We start from the raw sequence: 19,737 nt of genomic DNA, 5'->3' as shown, positions 1-19,737 counted from the left end.
TTAATGACAAAAAGCAGATCAGTAGTTGTCTGATCAAGGATGGAAGGAGAAATTGACTGCAGAGGCCATGAAGGATCTTTTGGGGGTGAAGGAAATGTTCTGAATTTTGGATTTGGTAGCAGCTTCATGGGTATATAAATATGTCAAAATGCATCTAATTATACATTTTTACATGGGTATAGTTTGTAAATTATACAAATTGATTTAAATAGTACATGGAGAAACAAATTATAGGATCAGGGCTGACCACATAATTGATCAGGCCTAGTACCAAATGAAAATGTGGATACCTTGCTCCAAAAGGAGGGAGAAAGCTTTTTCCTTTCTTCTGTGGTCTCTTTTCACCTGTCATGTTGTTTTTGATATGCTATTTAATATCATGCTTCATGGGGCTCAGGAATACTTCTGGGGCAAGCGTAGGTCCTCCCAGGCACTTGGGGAATCCACCTCATGACTCCACACTAGTGCAGGCATGAAACTCATCAAATGCTAGGTTACCCCTCCCGCCAGCTGCCAAACCTAGACTCAGAAAGAGAAGCTATTCATCTCCCCTTCCCATGGACCACCCACCACTCCAACTCACAGAGTATCGCAACCTCTACGCCTGGACATGCTAGGTTCCCAGCATAGGTGGATGAAAGGCTCACACACTCCCTCCCACCCCTCCCACCCCAAATCAACTCAGAATTTGCTATGGTGTTGCCAGCCTGGAGCAGGGACTGATCCATATTACAGCCCAGGTACACGCTCTCTGTGTCTTCACACAGGCCCTCAACAGAGTACAGGGCAGCAGCAAGTGCTGGATGGGGATGTGAGGGAGACACCCAGAAGGAGGTTCCAGGGGTGGGGAGTGGTTGACCGAGAACCTATTCCAGGAAAATAGTAGGAGGTAGGATCACTCTTGAGCCAAACCTCCTAGCCCCCAGCAAATGCTGCACTGTTCAACTGGACTTTCATTACAAAACTCAAATTCAAAGATAAAATTATTAAACTAAGAACAGGTCCTTCTGAGTGTGGAGCCATGTACGACTCTCCTGGTTACACGGCTCATTAAGTCTATCCTATGTAGCATATTCATACAATGCAATAATATGGAACAATTAAAATTAAGATGCTATATAACAGGCATCCAAATTGGAAAGAAGTAAAATTGTCACTATTTGTAAATTACATTATATTATATATAGAAAACCCCAAAGACTACACCAAAAAACTAATAGAATAAATGAATTCAGTGAGGTTGCAGTATATAAAATCAATATACAAAAATCTGTTGCATTTCTATATACTAATAATGAAATATCAGACAGAAAAATTAATAAAACAATTTCATTTACAATTGCATGAAAATAAATAAAATACTTAGGAATAAATTTAACCAAGGAGGTAAAAGGCCTGTACACTGAAAACTACAAAACATTGATGAGAGAAATTAAAGAAGCCACAGATTTTCCATGCTTATGGATTGGAAGAATTAATAGTGTTAAAATGTCTATACTACTCAAAGCAATTTACAAATTCAATGAAATCCCTATCACTATTCCAATGTCATTTTTCACAGAAATAGAACAAACAATCCTAAAATTTATATGGAACTGCAAAAGATCCCAAATAGCCTAAGCAGTCTTGAGGAACAACAAAGTTGGAGGCATCACACTTCCTGATTTCAAGTATATTACAAAGCTACAGTAATCAAAACAGTATGGTACTGGCATAAAAACAGACACATAGATCAATGGAACAGAATACAGAGCCCAGAAATAAACCCATATATATAAGGTCAATCAATGTACAACAAAGGAGCCAAAATATACAATGGGGAAAGGACAGTCTCTTTAATAAATTGTGTTGGGAAAACTGGACAGCCATATGCAAAAGAATAAAACTGGACCACTATCTTACACCATACACAAAAATTAAGTAAAAATGAATTAAAGATTTGACCGTAAGACTTAAAACCATAAAACTCCTAGAAGAAAATGTAGGTGTTAAGCCCCTTAACACAGGTCTCGGTGATGCTTTTTTGACTTGACACCAAAAGCAAAGGCAACAAGAGCAAAAATAAACAAGTGGGACTACATCAAACTAAAAAGCTTCTGCACAGCAAAAGAAACCATCAACCCAATGAAAAGGCCACCTACTGAACGGGAGAAGATATTTGCAGGTCATATATCTGATATGGGGCTAAGATCCAAACTATATAAAGACCTCATAAAACTTAATAGCAAAAAACCCCAAACATTTCGATTAAAAAATGAGCAGAGAATTTGAATAGACATTTTTCCAAAGAAGACATACAGGTACATGAAATGATACTTAGCATCACCAATCATCAGGGAAATGCAAATCAAAACCAAAATGAGATACCACCTCACACCTTACAGAACGGCTATTATCAAAAAGAGAAGAGATAACAAGGATGTAGAAAAAAGGGAACCCTTGTGTCCTGGTGGGAATGTAAATTGGTGCACCCACTATGGAAAACAGTATGGAGGCTCATCAAAAAGTTAAAAATAGAATTAACATATGATCCAGCAATTCCACTTCTGGATATTTACCCAAAGAAAATGAAAACACTAATTAGAAAAGATACATGCACCCTCGTGTTTATTGCAGGATTATTTACAATAGACAAGACATGGAAGCAACCTAAGTGTCCATCAACAGATGATTGGATAAAGAAGTTGTGAGATTATATATATATATATATATATATATATATATATATGTGTATTTATATATATATGTATGTATTTATATATATATATGTATGTATTCAGCCATAGAAAAAATGAAATCTTGCCATTTGCATCAACATGGATGGAATTTGAGGGCCTTATCCCAAAGACAAATACCACATGATTTCAGTTGTATGTGGAATCTAAAACAAACAAGCACAAAAACCAAGCAGAAAGATACACAGATACAGGGTACACACTGCTGGTTGCCAGAGGACTGGGGGCCTAGGGGTGTGGTGGGGGTGCAAGTGGGTGAAGGGACTTAAAAGGTACAAACTTCCAGTTATAAATAAATTAGTCATGGGGATGTAACGTGCAGCACGGTGACTACAGTTAGACTACAGTTAATAATAGTGTATTGCAAATTTGAACGTTGTTAAGGGAGTAGATCTTAAAGTTCTCATCACAAGCAAAAAAAAGTCTGTAACGAAGTATGGTGATGCATGTTGAGTAGACTGATTGTTGTGATCATTTTGCAATACATACATGTATCACATGTATCAAATCATGGTGTACACAATGATTGTGAAACTAATATTTCTGAAACTAATACAATGTTGTGTCAATTATATACCTCAATAAAAAGATGTAAAAATTAAAATGAAGATGCTATTGGTACACACACAATATGTAGAAATCTCACAAACACATTATTAAGTGAAAGAAATTAGTCACAAACACAAAAACCATACAGTACAAATCTTCGGAAACTGAGGCAAATTAAACTATATTGTTTAGGGTGCTTACATAGGTTGGAAAACAATAAATCAAACAAGAAAAGGGAGATTCACAAAGGTAGGATAAAGATGACCTCTGGGGGGAATGCTGGGCTTGTGAGCTCAGTATCCTTTTCATGTGTGCTTGATCCTTTTTAATTATATATATTAAGGAGGACCCCTGATGGTAGCCCATCTCCTTGCCCCGTTCTATGAGCCACCTGTAGGGATCTCTGTAGGTTAGCCACCCCCTGGCTGCTTATTTCCCATTACATTAATTATGCCCATTACCTCTGATGTTTAAGTGCTACCCCTGGCCTCTGGTTATTCCAGAATCTTGTCATCCCTGTTGATACTGTAAAGCCCACTTCTGTAACAGCATCTTCTGCTGTCCGTCCTGGCCCACAAACAACAGATTTTACAGGACCTGGAACAATGAATGAAAGTCCCTCTCTCACCAGCATATTTCTTACCACTTTGACCAATGAAGTATCTCCCAGGCCCTCCTGAGAAACATAGACAGTGGTAGGGTTTCCAGGTGTATGTGTGCCCATTCCAGCCTTCCAACTTCTCTAAGCTTTGTGAGCCTTTACTGCAGTTTGCCATAGCAGATCTGGCCCTTCTACTGCATTTACTATGGGGCCTGTTTTGTTCCAATCTTCAAGCACCATCCCAGTAGTGTATTAGAAGTATCACACAGGCTCCTTTTGCAGGCAGGTGTTAAATCCCTTATTTAGATTTTTCCCCGCCCACCTCCCTTGATCCAGCACCCCCAGGAGTCACTCTCAGGCCTACTTTCCCAGTTCCTGCTGGTATGTGCTAGCCAAGTCCTGCAGCTCTATTTTCTTTCATTCCTTAGCAAGCCTGGTACTGTCCCAGTCAGGTTTTGCTGAGACTTGATCTTAACTAAGCACCTGGTAGCCAGTGGGAGGTGGGGGTAGACTGTGAAGAGGGCAAGGAGAGCCTTGAAAATAGAGTTACCAGTTTTAGCAAATAAAAATACAGGATTAGGATACTATAAAAGTATTCATTGTTTATCTGAAAGTCAAATTTGACTGCACGTCTTGCACTTTATCTACTAGCAACCCTACCTGTAAAGCACAGCTTCATTTGTGACCTCTTTATAGCCATTAAGCAGCAGAAGGGCTCTATCTTCCAACAAGGGTCACTTCTGCAGGCCCAGAGGGCTTAGGCGATTCAAAGTTCTCATTAAATCCTCAGCCTAATCTTCAGCTGTGCCTTCCTCTGGCTGCAGGAAATGAGTGTCTTTTTAAATGCAGTCAGGGGGATATCTGGCTGGTTCACTGCTGAAAGTTGTTGGTTAATAGAGCTGTGATTTTTCTTTCTGCAAAGAATCCATAGTGATTACCAAGAACGACTGGATCCCACAGTCCTTCCTTCCCACAGTGGCTATTGCTCCCTTCCCTTTCAACGGCCTGACACAGTCATTCCTAAACTTTGTAAGCACAATGGCTTCTAAAAACACGGGCACCTGTGTCCTACCCCCAACAATTGTGATGTAGTTAGTCTTAGGTACGGTCTGAGTGTAGGAATTTTTAAGAAATTTCCAAGTGACTTTCAGGCTAGGACATTGTACCAGTTAGTTCATCCCCTTGTACTTCTATCCCATTACAGCTCACCACAGGTTGTCTTAGTAATCGCCTCCCACAACATCCAGGCAGTATGAAAACCTCCTTCCCATTGTCATCCAACTGGTGAGGAATCCAACTATAAAATCTCACCCTTAGGTTTTACTTCCTAGGACCATTCCTGGTGACAACTGTCTTATGTAGGGTTCCATAGAAGCAGAGCTGAAAACAGAATCTTATCCATGTGACTTGCCAGGAATGCTCTCAGGAAAAGAGAGTGGGGCCGTCAGGAAAAGGGTAGGAGGAAAACCAGCAAGGATGTGGTCTAGCTGGAGACTCTGATCTGAGGTGGAGAGGTCTAGAAACCAAATTATGCTACAGAGTTAGCCCTATTTGGAGGCAAGGGGGCCAACCTTTTGTACCCATACATCAGATAATTATTGGCTGACACCTGTCCCTGGAAGGGGTGACAGAGGGCTGGAGGAAAGCTTCTTAGCCAGGGCCAGGACTAGAGTGAATGAACAGGGTAAAATTTGAGGGCTGCCAAAAAACTCAGTAATCTATTTTAATGCAATATTTTAAATAAGTTAAAGGTAATCCAAAAAGTCATGATACACAAAATGAAATTTTAAATAAAGATAGAATTAGGAGAGGAGGTTCCTATGTGACTAAGGGCAAATCTCAGACAGAGTGCAGCTGCAGATTATCAGTCAACACTGAGATCATCTGGAGAATGGGTGCATTGGCTAAGGTAGAGGGGACCTGGGTGAGGCACCAACAACAAGTTTGGTTTCACTTCATTCCAAGATTTTGGGGAGGGAGCAGGGGAGAACAATACTTGGGCCTGTTTAATAAAGTCAAAAATTCTTGGCTGTAGTGATCGCTTCAGGGATGAACTTGTGACCCAAACAAGCCCAACCTGCATTCTCTCAAGGATATTTCTGCTCGAGGTACAGAGAAGATGCTCTGGACAACATAAGCTGGAGCTGCTTGTGGCCATCTTTCCCAGCTGTGTGGAAGGAATCTGCCTTTAATAGGAAAGGAGATCAACATGCAAAGAAAATCTAAACCAAAACTAAAGCTACAGAGAGAAAGAGAGTGGTCGGAAAACATTGATTGTGCATTTGGATTCAGCTGGGCCCAGGCTTTTCTGTTCTATGATGTATCAATGAGGAATATTTTTGTTGTCTAGAACAGAAAGTCTGACTTAAGGAATAAAACCAACTTGAGGGGAAAAAGACGTGGGAGGAGAGAAGAACGGGGAAAGAGAAAAATGAACAATTTATTGGCTTACATAACTGAAGAGCCCAGGAGTACGTTTGTTTTAGGGCTGGCTGGAGGAGACTGCCTGACATCACCATGACTGATTTCTTGGATCTGCCTTCTTAGGACTGGCTCCATCTTAGGGTTAAACATCAATCAGACAATATGCTGAGCGACAGATCTTCTGGTTTCCTCAAAATCGACTTACTCCTTTTGACAATAGTTCCATGATTCCTGAATCAAACACCCATGCCTGGATTCTCTCTTTCTTTAGGATAAATCATTTCTGAGCACCACCAGTTCATCCCGACCATTCTTTTCACATGATCATTTATACCAGAGTCTTAGTGCAGGACAATTGAGGTCCACATGGCACCTCCCCATCCTGTCCCAATACAACAAAATACACTTCTGCTGCTTTCATAATTTAAAAAAATCTTCTCTAAATTCTCATACTACCTTATTTCATTATGCTTTTTTTGGGTTCTCTCTTCTCTTCTTAAAATGAGTTCTTGGGGTGGCTGGATGGCTCAGTTGGTTAAAGCGCGAGCTCTGAACAACAGGTTTGCTGGTTCGATTCCCACATGGGCTAGTGAGCTGCACCCTCCACAACTAGATTGAACATAATGAGCTGCCGCTGAGCTTCCGGACGGGCGGCCGGATCGCTCAGTGGGTTAGAGCGCGAGCTCTCAACAACAAGTTTGCCAGTTCAATTCCCACATGGGATGGTGGGCTGCGCCCCCTGCAACTAAAGATTGAAAATGGTGACTGGACTTGGAGCTGAGCTGCGCCCTCCACAACTAGACTGAAGGACAACTCCCTGGAGAAACACACTGTCCCCAAATATTCCCCAATAAAATTAAAAAAAAAAAAAAAGAGTTCTTAAACTTCTGCAAGAGGCCTTTTTTCCCTTCTTCCCAAGACAATACATGTAAGCTCTTTAACACAGCTCCTGGCGCATGATGTGCTCAATAAATATTGGTGATGATGATGATGGCAGCGACCATGGTGCAGTGTCACTTCCTTAATGTAGGTTTGGGAAGATTTCACAATTGTTTCCAATGCTTAACACCCTGATGCAAAATCTTCTTCATGGTTTACCTATATTTCCTGCTGCAAATCATTTCTAGTAAGTTCCGGATATAAGTAATTACTCAGGGAGAATGCAAATTCTTAAAATTCTCATTAATCTGCCATCTTGTTTCTTTAAATCTTGCTACAGTATTTTTTTTTTTTTCCATCCAAGACTATTTAAACCCTGAGGACATTCACACATGTTACTATGCATGGCTGGTTTGGACACAGGAACAGATTTATTTTTAACATTAAAAAAAGCTTTCCTTTTCTTTCTTTTTAGTTGATAACGAGAGTCTCAACCTTTGAGATTCTAAGAGAGTTCAACAAATAAATTGAAAACTAGAGGAAAAATTAGTAAATAGGTAAAAAAAGAAAAATATGAAAGAATTGATTTGATTGTTTGGGTTGTCTTTTTCTTTTTTTAATGGAATGGACTTGATGTTTTCCCATCAAGGGGACACAGCTCAACTGTTCTTACAGAGGTTGTGAGGCCTGATTCCTGAGGGCAAATACTTGTTGTGTGCAGTTAAAAAGTGGCAGGTGGACTGGTGGAAACAGCATATAACTAGTTTGTGCCCCAGTCAGCACGGCAAGCATACCCTGGCATGTTTCAAGCTTCAGATATACGCTCTGGTTGCAAATATGAATTTAAGAAAGAGTTTTAATTATTTGGTAGCCAGTGATCTGGACGCAAAGAGCCTCTGCTTCCAGCTCTGTGTCTCTGGTCTCTCCATCTGAAATTAACCTTTGCCCTAACCCCATGCTGGGTCTATGGTATAGAAAAAGATCTTTTCACCTTGGTGACTAAATCAGAGATTGTGATGTATAATACTATTTTCAGTCTGTCATCAATGCCTGAATCATCTAGTCTTTTCAACATCATATTTTAGGATTTCTTTCCTCTCATTCTGAGTGCAGAGAACTCCTACCATCCATGTCTCCTAAAGCGACTCCCTTAAATTCCCATTTCTCTGTCATTTGGATCTGTTTCTGTAGTAGAGTCTACTTGGCCCAGCCCATACTCTGATGAGCCTGGGCACCAGGATCCAATCTGGAAATGTCAGGAGGTTTCTCCTAGTCCAGCTCCTTAGAAAAGCCATACTTGGATAGTTTCCCTGCCTCTAATTTGCACACCCTTCCCCACCAAAAAACCATCCTCTGCATGACTGCCCTCTAAGACCGATTTCTTTCAAAATCTTGGCTGGGAGCTCCTGGCTCATGAGAGACCCACTTTTTATCTCAGCCTGACTGCTTAGAATTTCCTGTTATATTTAGTAAAGACAGAGCTCTTTGCTACCATGACAGAGAAGTAGATATTATTGAATGTCTGGAAATAATCTTGAGAAAGGGAAGATAAGGAAGGTCTTAGAAAGATAATTTTGGCCTCAGACAGAAAGGATGGAAAAGTCTCATGTGCATAAGGTGATTGCATGAATCATTCCAGTCAGTGGGTTGAGATGTTGAGAGACTTCTTCAAGTGAAGCTGATGTAGGAGGAGTTGTAGGAGCCTTTCTGGCTTTCAGCAGGGTGTGAAGGGACTTCTGGGCTGAGGGTTATATGGAAGAATGCATACCCACCCCTATTACTCCATGATGGCTTCCTGTTCTCATTCTCCCACTACCAATGCTCCATCATTCCCAGCCCCACCCTGCTATAACAAACTAAACAATTACGTGTTTGCTAAGGCTCCTCTCCTCCCCTCCCTTCCCCTCTCCTCCCATCCCCTCCCCACCCTCTTTTCTTTTCAACTGTATAATCCCCATATCTTTTGGACTGCCCTTGATCCCATTAGGTATATAGGTATTATTAACCCTATTTTACACGTAAGGAAACTGAGAACCAGATATGTATTAAGAAATTTGCACAAGGTCACATGCCAACTATAGCCGTGTCAGGTTTCGCAGACCCAAAGTCTATGCTCTTGCAGCATTATACTCTGTCGACTCCCACCTCCCAGCTCTCCCAGCTAACAGGAAGAGGAGAGGGGCATGGTGAGGTGGAAAGCACCCTGGTCTGAAGATCGGGAACCTGAGTTCTGGTCATGGCTCTCTTTGATGTTTGGTGAATCCCCGTACTCTCTCCTCTCGTTTGCCACGTAAAAGGGATGCTTTCTACATTTCTTCCATTTCTAATAGACCGTTAGGATAATTTAGTGACTTTTTACTCAGCACTGTATATATTTAGGAAACTAATGAGTTCACAGCTTTTAGTCTCAGAAACAATGATACACAACCAGATTATGGGCAGAGAAGCCTCTTTGCCACATGCCATGTATGAGTAGTATTGAGGTGGCACCACTGCCAGGATGGAGAGCTACTTTCTGAAATAAATTCAAACGTACTTTGAGAAGATATGTTTTATAATAAAAACATGTAGAAAGTATGGAGCACTCTAACCTTGGTCAAGTTCCACTTGTTTATCAAAAGTACTTTATTGTTCTTGTGTACATATGACTAGGAAACAACAGAATTGATGGCAAAAGGAGGAAGCCTAGGGTATTTAGTTTCCTCTGAAAACATCCTTAGTAGACAGCCTTGACCCAAGACACAGCATCTGTGGTTCCTCCACCTCTGTGATTCTGATTTAGACTGTATATAGCGTCCTACAAATATTGAGATGTATTTCCCTTTCCTCGTCCACTATCAAAAAAAAACACAAAAAACTTACTAATCACTACAATCAAAAGTGTAGATTAATAGGAAATAATTTGAAAAGTGGGAAATCTTATGTGCTTCCTCTTCAGACGTGAAAACTATTGATTCTGATCTCTTTCCTGTTTCCTTCATTATTATGCCTTTCATCCTTAGTACTTGTTCGCAGGAAAATATTTTCTTAAGAAATGTATAAGGAACAGAGATAACTGCCTACATAATTGGAAACATTTTGCTACATGCTGATCCTTAAAGTGTTGCAAGCTTCAGATATGTTGCTATAAACGAACATTTTTTATTTTCTATTCTGCTTTAAGCTTGATACCACCCCACCCTCGTTAAGTCTTTGCTTTCTGTTTCCTATTTCTCCAGACCCTGCTTCCTAATTCCTGTGATAACCAGCCTCCATCAGTCCCTCATGAGGGACAAGGACTGTTTGGCTTCTTTTAAGCTCTAAAATTATCTGATTTCACAAAATTAGAGCTTTTACTTTAGTTAATGTCTATTGAAATTGAGAGGTAGATATAGGGCATATCTCAACCTACTGTGTAGGACCGCGTACTCTGTAAATTCTGTTTCCTGTTGGCTGGGAAGAGCAGGTCTGGTATGAAAACTCCAAACTAATGGGTTCTGAAGGCTGAGATGGGTGGAGGGGATGATTATCCTGGTGGCCAGAGGCAGCTTTTTTTAAGTGTCCATCCAAGTCACAGTTAGAGTGGGAAACTAAAGTTCTAAACTGGGAGGAGAAGCTGGTTGTCAGGGCTAAATGGTGGCAAGGGCAGGAGGCAAGTGGGTAGTTGAAAGCTAAGCCTGTTGGGGAGAAGTTGGCATGTAGAGCATGACTGCCCAGACCAAGGGGTTTAGGACTAAGGCTGTGCACAACAGAAGGACACGTGCTTTCTCAGTAGCTTGGAGGTCCCCTGAGGAAACCGGGAACTGCTCTATAAATTGGCCCATGGACAGGGTCATGGTGCTTTGTGGGAAAAGAACGTGTTGGCGTGTTGGGACAGGAATGAATTATTGCTGGAATGGATGTTCTTTGATCACAAGGATATGGTGTCAATTGTGTGTAGCCTGGGTAGTGGTGAGATATGTAGACCAACAGAGGTATTTGAGCTGGCCTTTAATGATGAACAAGAGAGTGATATGCAGAGGGAGACAGGGAGAAATATTCCAGAATAGCATAAATTAAAAAACAGATAATATAAGCTATATTTTGGAAATGATTAGATTTTTTGCCAATAAAAGAAGAGGGGAAAATAAGGTTGGAAAAGAGTTGAGTTAGTTTTGAGTCACACTGTTGATGACTTTGGATTTTTAGGCTGAAGGCAGTCAATAGTGGAGCTCTTGAAAAATTTGAGTAGTGAAGTTCCAGGTAAGATAGTAGATTATATACACATCTAATTCCATCACCTCCTGAAATTCCACTAAAAGTAAAGAAAAAATATTTTTTAATATTTTTAATATTTAATATTTAAATATTCCCATTGAAAGGGAAAAATTTAACAAGTACAAGAATAGGAAAGGAGACAAAAATTTGGAATCTAAAAGGTAGATGGACGAGCAATAAATCACTTAGCAAGGCAGAACAGCCAAATCTTATCTGTCAGTTGGAAAACCCAAGAAACAACCCAATAATGTATACCCCAGAATCATCTAAAATCTCAGGAACTGGCAGGACTGGTAACCAATTGAGGGTGAAGATTGGGGTGAAAGATGAGGGCCAAAATAAAGGAGACTGAATAAAGATTGTTTGAGAAGCAGTTAGAGCTGAGCTGTCCTTTCTCACTCCACACAGCTGGTCAACTTCCTTCTCCTGGGCAGAAGTCTGAAGTCTTGTTCTCTGGAAGAGGTAAAGACGAAAGTGTTCTCATTGAGAGACAGCTCACATATTTGAGGGTGGAGTTACCATACTGAAAACACATGGATTAAGTAAATTTATGGATACTGAATAAAGACTACAGAGATCCCACTACTACTACTACACACACACACACACACACACACACACACACACATGCGCGCGCACACACACACACACACACACACTTCTCTATTCTCATTTGGTTCCCAAAATGCTGATTGCTAGACTTCTCCCTTCCAGGCAAAACTACCAGCCCAAGAGGAAAGAACTAAAGATTGTTCGCCAATAAAGGCCCACCCAGATAGAACCCTTTACAGTAAAGCTAAATTTCACAAGTCCATTTATGGACTCAGATCATCCAAACAAATTTTCAGTCCCTCACTCTTAATTGTGAACAATCAAGGATCATCAGACCTCTGAGGAAGCCTCCAACATAGATAATATAGATGATATAGAACAAAGCAAACAAATACGAAGAAACAACTTGGAGGCTACAGAGACAACACAGGAAAAATAAAACTTAAACAAATAACTTATCATTAATATCTTTAGAGAGTTAAGAGATGACATTGCAACCATTAAGAACAGGTTCCTTGGAAAAAAGAAGCATTTGGAGAACAAAAAGGAGCTCTTGGAAATGAAAACCTGATAGCTGAAATTCAAAAACACAATAGAAACTTTGGAAGATAAAGTTGAGGAAATCTTTAAGGATTAGAATAAAAGACAAAAAGATGGAAAAGAGGACAGAAAGATAAGAAAACAGGAATATCAGCCTAGGAGATCCAACATTGAAAACCAATATCCTAGAATGAAAGATTAGAGAAATAGAGGGGGAAAATAATCAGTGAAACAATTCAGGAAAATTTCTCTTGAGTGAAAGATGTAAGTTTCCAGATAGAAAAGGCCACCTCAGTGCTAATCACAGTGGATGAATAGGACTTCATTACAAAATGGAAGAACAGTGAAGATAAAGAGAAGGTCCTAAAAGCTTTTGTATAAAAAGATGAAGAGTCAAAACACTTACAGATATCTCAAGAGCAACACTAGAAGCTGGAAGCAATGGAAGTAACTTGTAACCCAAAATTCTACACCAAGCCAAATGATCGATTAAGTAGAAGAGTAGGACAAAGACATTTTCAAATACAAAATCTCATTAAATTTACTTCTCACATATCCTTTTTCAGAAAGCTACTGGTGGATATGTACAACCAAAGTGAGGGAGTAAGTCAAGAAAAACAAAATATGAAATGCAAGAAACAGGAGATCCAGCTCAGGGCAACTATTATACCCCAGACCTATGGTATAACTTGTTCAGATTGGAGCAGGTTTGAAAATTTGTGTCTAAGAACAGTGCGGGACTCTGTATTTGTATGTGTTTTTCCTCCTGGAGAGAACAGGTTGCCATGGTGAAAGACAATGGAATCTCACTTTTATTATAAGATCCCCATTCATGCTGGCATTAATTGAAAACATACAATAGATATGTATATGTATACACACAATATATACACACACTCTTATTATATGTAGGCATAGTGTGTCCACAGAAAGATGCATAAAAAGCTGGAGATTGGAGTTGCCTCTGTTTGGTTAGGAACAAAGAATGTGAAGATCTTCCTTTTACTATGTATCGCCTTGTTCCTTTTTTATGTTTCACACGAATGCAGGGTAAGAAACAGCAGACTGGGGTCAGTTGGGTGGTGATTGTCATGTTCTTGGCACGAGGAAAGAAGGGGTGGATGCTAAAGTTGGAGGGATCCTTGCCTGGCCTGGTGATGACCAGATGTGGCAATATGATGGAGGTGGGCAGTAGGCGTTGAGAGTTGGAGGGCAGTAGTCAGAGATGACTGCGCTCTCTAGCCTGTGTTAACAAATGCGAGGGCACTGAATGGATGAAACTGGCTTCAGAATGGCAAAGAAAGGAGGGTGATTTGCAAAAGAATAGTATGGGGCAGGGACGGAGCGGCAGGATTTGGAGGCAGTAATTGTATTCACTTTCCCTCTGACCAGAAACTCATTTTCCCCAGTCACATCATGTGCGTTATCATCCACAGCGTCAGGCCTTATGAGATGATGGAATGCCTTCTGGAAAACTCCATCGTGAGTACTCTGGAGGGCTTGGAGGGCTGAAGCAGCACAGTGTGAGATGTGGTACAGGCATTCAATCTGCAACCAACCCAAACGCTGTCTCTTCTATGGCCAGAAAGCATGAGGCTGGGAAATAAAGGAGTGGAGGGGGATGCTTCACAAAATTTCCCCAGCTCTGCCCCTTCCTGAGTTAGTGACCTTGGGTAAACCGCTTTGTACCTAGGTTCCCTCATCAGCAAAATGGGCAGCGTATCCCAATACCAACATCACGGTCATGATGAGGATTAAATGGGATAGTGAATTTAAAGGTTTAGAAGAGTCCCCAGTACAAGGTAGGTAAACACCAGTAATGATACTACTATTATTAAACCTAACGACCTCTTTTAATCATCCTTGGCTTTCTTTTCCCCAGATTTGGAACACAGAAGGTCTAGAGAATTTAATATACAAAGGAGGGATGTTTTTATCAGAGGACATATTAATGTTTCACTCAATCTTTAAACAAATAGTTTTGAGGCAGTATCTTAGGTGCCTGGGATCCATTGGTGAAGAAGGTGGACACATCCCTGCCCTCACAGAGACTGGACAGCTTTCTTTTTTCCAGAATTCCTGTGCAAGTATTTATTTATCTTTAATTGAGATATAATTAACATATAATGTATTAATTTTAGGTTTACAACATAGTGATTTGAAATATATATATATTTCAAATATATATATACATATATATATACTATATACTATATATATACTATATACTATAGTATATATAGTATATATATACTATATATATACTATATATATACTATATATATATATATATATATATATACTGTGAAATGATTACCACAATAAGTTTAGTTGACATCCATGACCACACATAGTTACAAATTATTTTTTCTTATAATGAGAACTTTTAAGACCCATTCTCTTAGCAATTCAAATATATAATATAGTTATATAAATTTATTTTATAATGAAGGTATTTTCAAGGAATACTTTCACATTAGTCTTTGTTCAGTGTATGTACAAGCACATAATTTAAAAAGTACATAGTATAAAAGGTTACAAACTGAAAAGCAGTTATGCCTTCCTTAACTCCACATTTCCCAGTTGTCCTCAGAAACAACCTCTCTCACTGGATCTTTTATGCCTCACTACTGAGATAAACATAGAATTATATTAGATCCTTTTTCATACAATAGTTAGGGAAAGGGAAGAGGAGAAGGTTTGAGATGAGTCAGAGGTTTCTAGTTAGGGTGACTGGAGAATGTGGCTACCACAGAGACGTTAAGAGGAAGAACGTATGAGGTGTGATCAAAAAATACAGTGGATGTTTAAATTAAAAAATATTATTACAGTAAAAGATACACTGCCATTAACCCCCCTCAGAATACTTCCCCTCACTTCAAACACACTTATCCCATTTTTCTTGTTACTTTCTGAAGTGTCTTTCGTGTCTCTAGTTGTGCTGTTGTGGCTGCCTCGATGTCCTGAATGGATTCAAAACATTTACTTTTCATGGTCATTGTGACTTTGGGAAAGAGTCAGACATCACACGGTGCCAGATCTGGGGTGGATGAGGACACACCATAATGTTTTTGTTTAACAGAAATTGCTGTACCAGAAGCAATGTGTGACATGGAGTCTTTCCATTGTGATTAGCAAACAATGTGAATGCTGCTGCCAAGTGCCGTCCAACGGAAAGGCAGGGATCTTCAATATGGGAAATGGCACGTTGAACCGTAGTGACAGGTAACAATGTGTGACACGTTTCAACTTGTTTAGTGTAGTCAGTCAGGTGTGAGCTACAGTTGAGAGAAGGTATGTTTTAAAGTGTGCCATAAATCATCCTCCATCACGACAACGTTCTGTGTCACACATCACTTCTGGTATATGGCAATTTCTGTCAAATAAAAACATTACAGTGTGTCCTCATCCACCTTATTCACTGGAACTGGCACCGTGTGACTTTTGGCTCTTCCCCAAAATCAAAATAATTCAGGACATTGAGGCAGCCATGACAGCGCAACTAAAGACACTCATGAAAGAGGACTTCCAGAACTTGTTCAGAAAGTGGCAAGAAGGATGGGATAAGTGTATTTGAAGTGAGAGGGAGTATTTTGAGGGGGATTAATGGCAATGTGCCTTTTTCTGTAATAATTTTTTTATTTAAACATTTACCTTATTGTTTGATCACACCTCATACATTAGGAAGACACACCTCATACACCAGGCTATCAAGGTTGAGTAGTACTGCTGAAGTAAAAGCAGAAAATGTAGACTTTGAAATCAATCGATACAAATTTATTATGACCCACTTGGTACAAAATATGTTAGGAACTAACAAAATGCTTAGAGTCTAAAGAAGGCAGGGGATGGGCAGAACACACACATGGTAATGTTACAAGGATGAGCAGAGCTAGCACATCTGTCTATAGCCCTCTATGGTCTACAGAACTATTTCTATAGCTTGGCCTCCCAAAGTTCTCTTTAGGTTTGGGCTGAGGCTGCTCCATCCCTCAGTGATGCTGCCTTAAAGCCAGGGGCTCCTAACACATCTCCACTGGGCTAGTATATTCTTCTCCTGCACCCAGTTTTCCAGTCGTTGAGAATGATGGGCACAGACAATCCTCAGACGCAAACTCACTAACATTGTTCTGGGCCAGCCGGTATCTCCTTAGGGCACCCGCAGGTTAAATCAGCCTCTGGATGATTTACATCCTGGTCTTCCTAATTTTACTCCAGCTCTTTATCTCTCGGCCATTAATTGAAAGAGTCCTAAGCCTCCTTCTGTTCATCCCATTATCAAGATAATGGCTTGCTCTCCCAAGCTTTGCTTCCAGCCAGATAAGACATCACAGCGTCCTGGGTATCATCACAACCCCTCACCAACCACCCAGGACACTGTTATCTGTTTTACGTCCATTTGGACAGATTGTCCATCTGTTGCTTGTCCCAAGGCGTGTTGAAGGACTGGACAGACTGGACATTCATGTACATTTCTGTTGGTCAAGATCTTTCTTTCTTTTCTCTTTTGAATATTGTGATCTCTCCATTGGTTCTTGCACAGTTGTCCCAGGTCATTATCTCAGTCAGTTTTTTTTTAAAGAGAGAAGTAGGGCTCACGAAGCACAATCCAGTGCTCTCTGCTAAGGCTTATCAATAGTTTGTTAGGTACACAGGTCTTCCTCAATATCAGCAACAACCCATACAGAAATGCCTCCGGGGTCTAGAGATGGTTCCAGCTCCGTCTCTCCTAGTCTCCCAAATTTTAAGCTCGTCTGTTCATTGTTATCAGCACACTAGGCCACTGCTATCCTTACTGACTGACCCTCACAGAAGGACAGGACTCCTTAGCAGATGGATTTGTCTCAGGACATAGTAATTACATTATTATAGTGATGTGTATTTACATTATTATAGTCATATGTATTTCAAAATGTTAATATTAACTCTATAAAGCCATAAAGTATGTAGCTCCCACTCAGACCAAAGAGGTAGGTGTTCAATCACAGGTATACAAGATGGACTGAGGCACTCACTATCTTAGAATTCACGGTGGATAAAAGTCACTATTCCCGGAAATGGGAGTTCTACAGAAAACATAATTTGTAAAATTAAAAAAAGAGGCCAAATCTGAAACAGGAGGTGTTAGTCCTAAACATTATTCCTGAGTTAGGAGCCAGTCAGGTGGGCTTGGCCCACAAACTCTAAAATGAAAAGCAGCAGTTAAAACCTATTCCTGGCAGAGGGAGCAGAGCTGGCATTCTAGGGAGGCATATTGGAGTCCCCACTATTGTTAATAGTAATATTTTGTTTAGAGACACAATAAAAAGTTCAGCCAAAAACTTGAAAACATAAAAAATGGATATAATCCAATGGACTTTACTCTTTAGTTAAAAATGTGTAGCACTTTTGTCACCTGAGGCTGTCTTCGAAATGTTATCAACACATTGGGTTTCATCAGATCTTTCAGGTACACGGTTTTCTACTCTAAAAAAAAAAAAAAAAAAAAAAAAAAATAGAAAAGAGAATTGGGTGAGATTTCACAGTAGAGTCACTTTCTTTTTCTAGATTTCGATGACAGGGCAGAATATAAGGGGCCATTGCAACAAGGGGAAACAAACTATGAAGAGAGAGGTGAAGAAGTGTCATCCATGCTTCCTTTAATGACTACCCTCTAGGCCTGCCCCTGCTGTGTGCTGAGTCCCTGCTGCCTTCCCTTCTGCAGGCATTTCTGTACCATTTCTGACCTGAGACTGACAGGGCAGGCCAGACCTCAGCTTCCAGGCACACCTTCCAAGATCCCTAGACTCACAGTGACTAGTGTATCCAGATAAGTGCTCGGCACTCTGGGGTCCTAACTGTGTCTCTGTGACGACGCTCTTCACTGAGGGTTGCTGTGACCCCATGACAATGCAGCCAGAACCCTGATATTCTTGATAAGCCCAGTTTCTCAGAGGGAAATGGAGGTACGAACAATCTGATCACATCATGTTGTAAAAGGACTGATCACCAGGAATCTTTGTGCATTCCTTTATGCACACATTCATTCTTCCAACAAATATTTATTGAGCACTTACTATATTCCAGGCACCGTGCTGAGTGCTGGCAGCCCAATGATGAGCTTAGTTGATATGATCCCTGCCCTCTATAGAGTTTAATTTAGTTCAGTTTATAGAGTTTAATATGATATTTACACAAATATGTAAATATACTTGGCATTATGAAGAAAAATGACAGGGATTCACATGACACTATACTAGGCTAGCATAATCTAGTTTGGGAAGGATTTTTTAAAAAGCGCTGCTTGAGCCAAGACTTGAAGAATGAGGTAAAGAAGTGGCAGAAGAACATTTCAATCAGAGGACACAGCAGATGCAAAGACACAGAGGCTAGAGGGAACATGTGATATCACTCCTCACTTATTCATTTATTCATTCCACACATGTAGGGTATCCACTAGCAGGAACTGTGCTAGGGACTGGGGTTACCGTGGTGAATAAGATGCACCACATCAGACCACTGTGGTATTGATTTTTTACTTGTCTATGACTGAACATGTCATGCCCCTTGAGCACTGTGCATGTGACACCCTGCCATCCATTTACAGCTAGGACATTTTTCTCTAGGTCCTCACTTTCTCTCCCTCTCCATCAGTTCATTTGCTGAGGTCTCAGCATGTCTCAGACTTAAACCTAATCAAGTTACAGACCCTCTGCGAAGCAGACCATTTTCAACAATATTGTAGGGTAAGGAATCACCTTTGCTTGGCCTGTTCATTCTCTTCCCCCTCCATTTCGATGGCTTCTGAAAGAGACCAAAACAACCTCAGAAAATGTATTGCCCATTTATACTAAAAGAAGGAAAGCTTGAAAAGGCTGCACAGTTTTAGGATTCAGAGAAAAATCATTGCAACCTTATATGTGGAATAGATGGTTACTTGACGCAATTTCAGGCAGTGAGAAGGAGCATCTTGCATCCAAAAAGCATATGCCTTCCTTTGCTCACTGTGCCCAAACTTTTAATGTTGGAAAGAAGTTTTTCACTTACAGCTCTACTCTTTGCTAAAATAAAAACACTACTGGGACAGGTAACACATTTGGTTTTAGCAATCATTTAGTGATCAGAAAAGAGTTTCCAATTCTTTTCTGAAAGCAAGGTTTAGGAGGAAAAGGAAATCTTGAAGATATTGATGCCACAATGGGTTAGCTAGCTGTCACTACCAAATACTACATACACAATGTC

At 40.2% G+C, this 19,737-nt stretch overlaps 1 protein-coding gene across 8 annotated transcripts in view; it reads right to left on the bottom strand.

The window, feature by feature from the left end:
• Positions 1-19,737, bottom strand: part of CD86 (CD86 molecule) — a 108,695-nt gene that overhangs the window by 7,971 nt on the left and 80,987 nt on the right. For 3 of the 8 annotated variants that reach the window (XM_033129435.1, XM_033129431.1, XM_033129473.1), the window contains 2 exons: positions 19,254-19,299; positions 17,912-17,982 (listed from right to left, as the gene is read on the bottom strand). The exons of 1 other annotated variant lie outside the window; for it this stretch is intronic. In XM_033129435.1, the coding sequence (XP_032985326.1) occupies positions 17,912-17,982; positions 19,254-19,299 (117 nt within the window). Of the gene's footprint in view, positions 1-11,569; positions 11,878-17,911; positions 17,983-19,253; positions 19,300-19,737 lie in introns of those variants that run through there. 4 more of the 8 variants (XM_033129449.1, XM_033129440.1, XM_033129457.1 and 1 more) reach the window with 4 other exon arrangements.

This window comes from Rhinolophus ferrumequinum, chromosome 2 (assembly GCF_004115265.2).
Source record: "Rhinolophus ferrumequinum isolate MPI-CBG mRhiFer1 chromosome 2, mRhiFer1_v1.p, whole genome shotgun sequence".
NCBI classification, from domain to species: domain Eukaryota; kingdom Metazoa; phylum Chordata; class Mammalia; order Chiroptera; family Rhinolophidae; genus Rhinolophus; species Rhinolophus ferrumequinum.
Note: the sequence above shows the minus strand (reverse complement) of the source record. Positions and strands in the feature narration are given on the sequence as shown.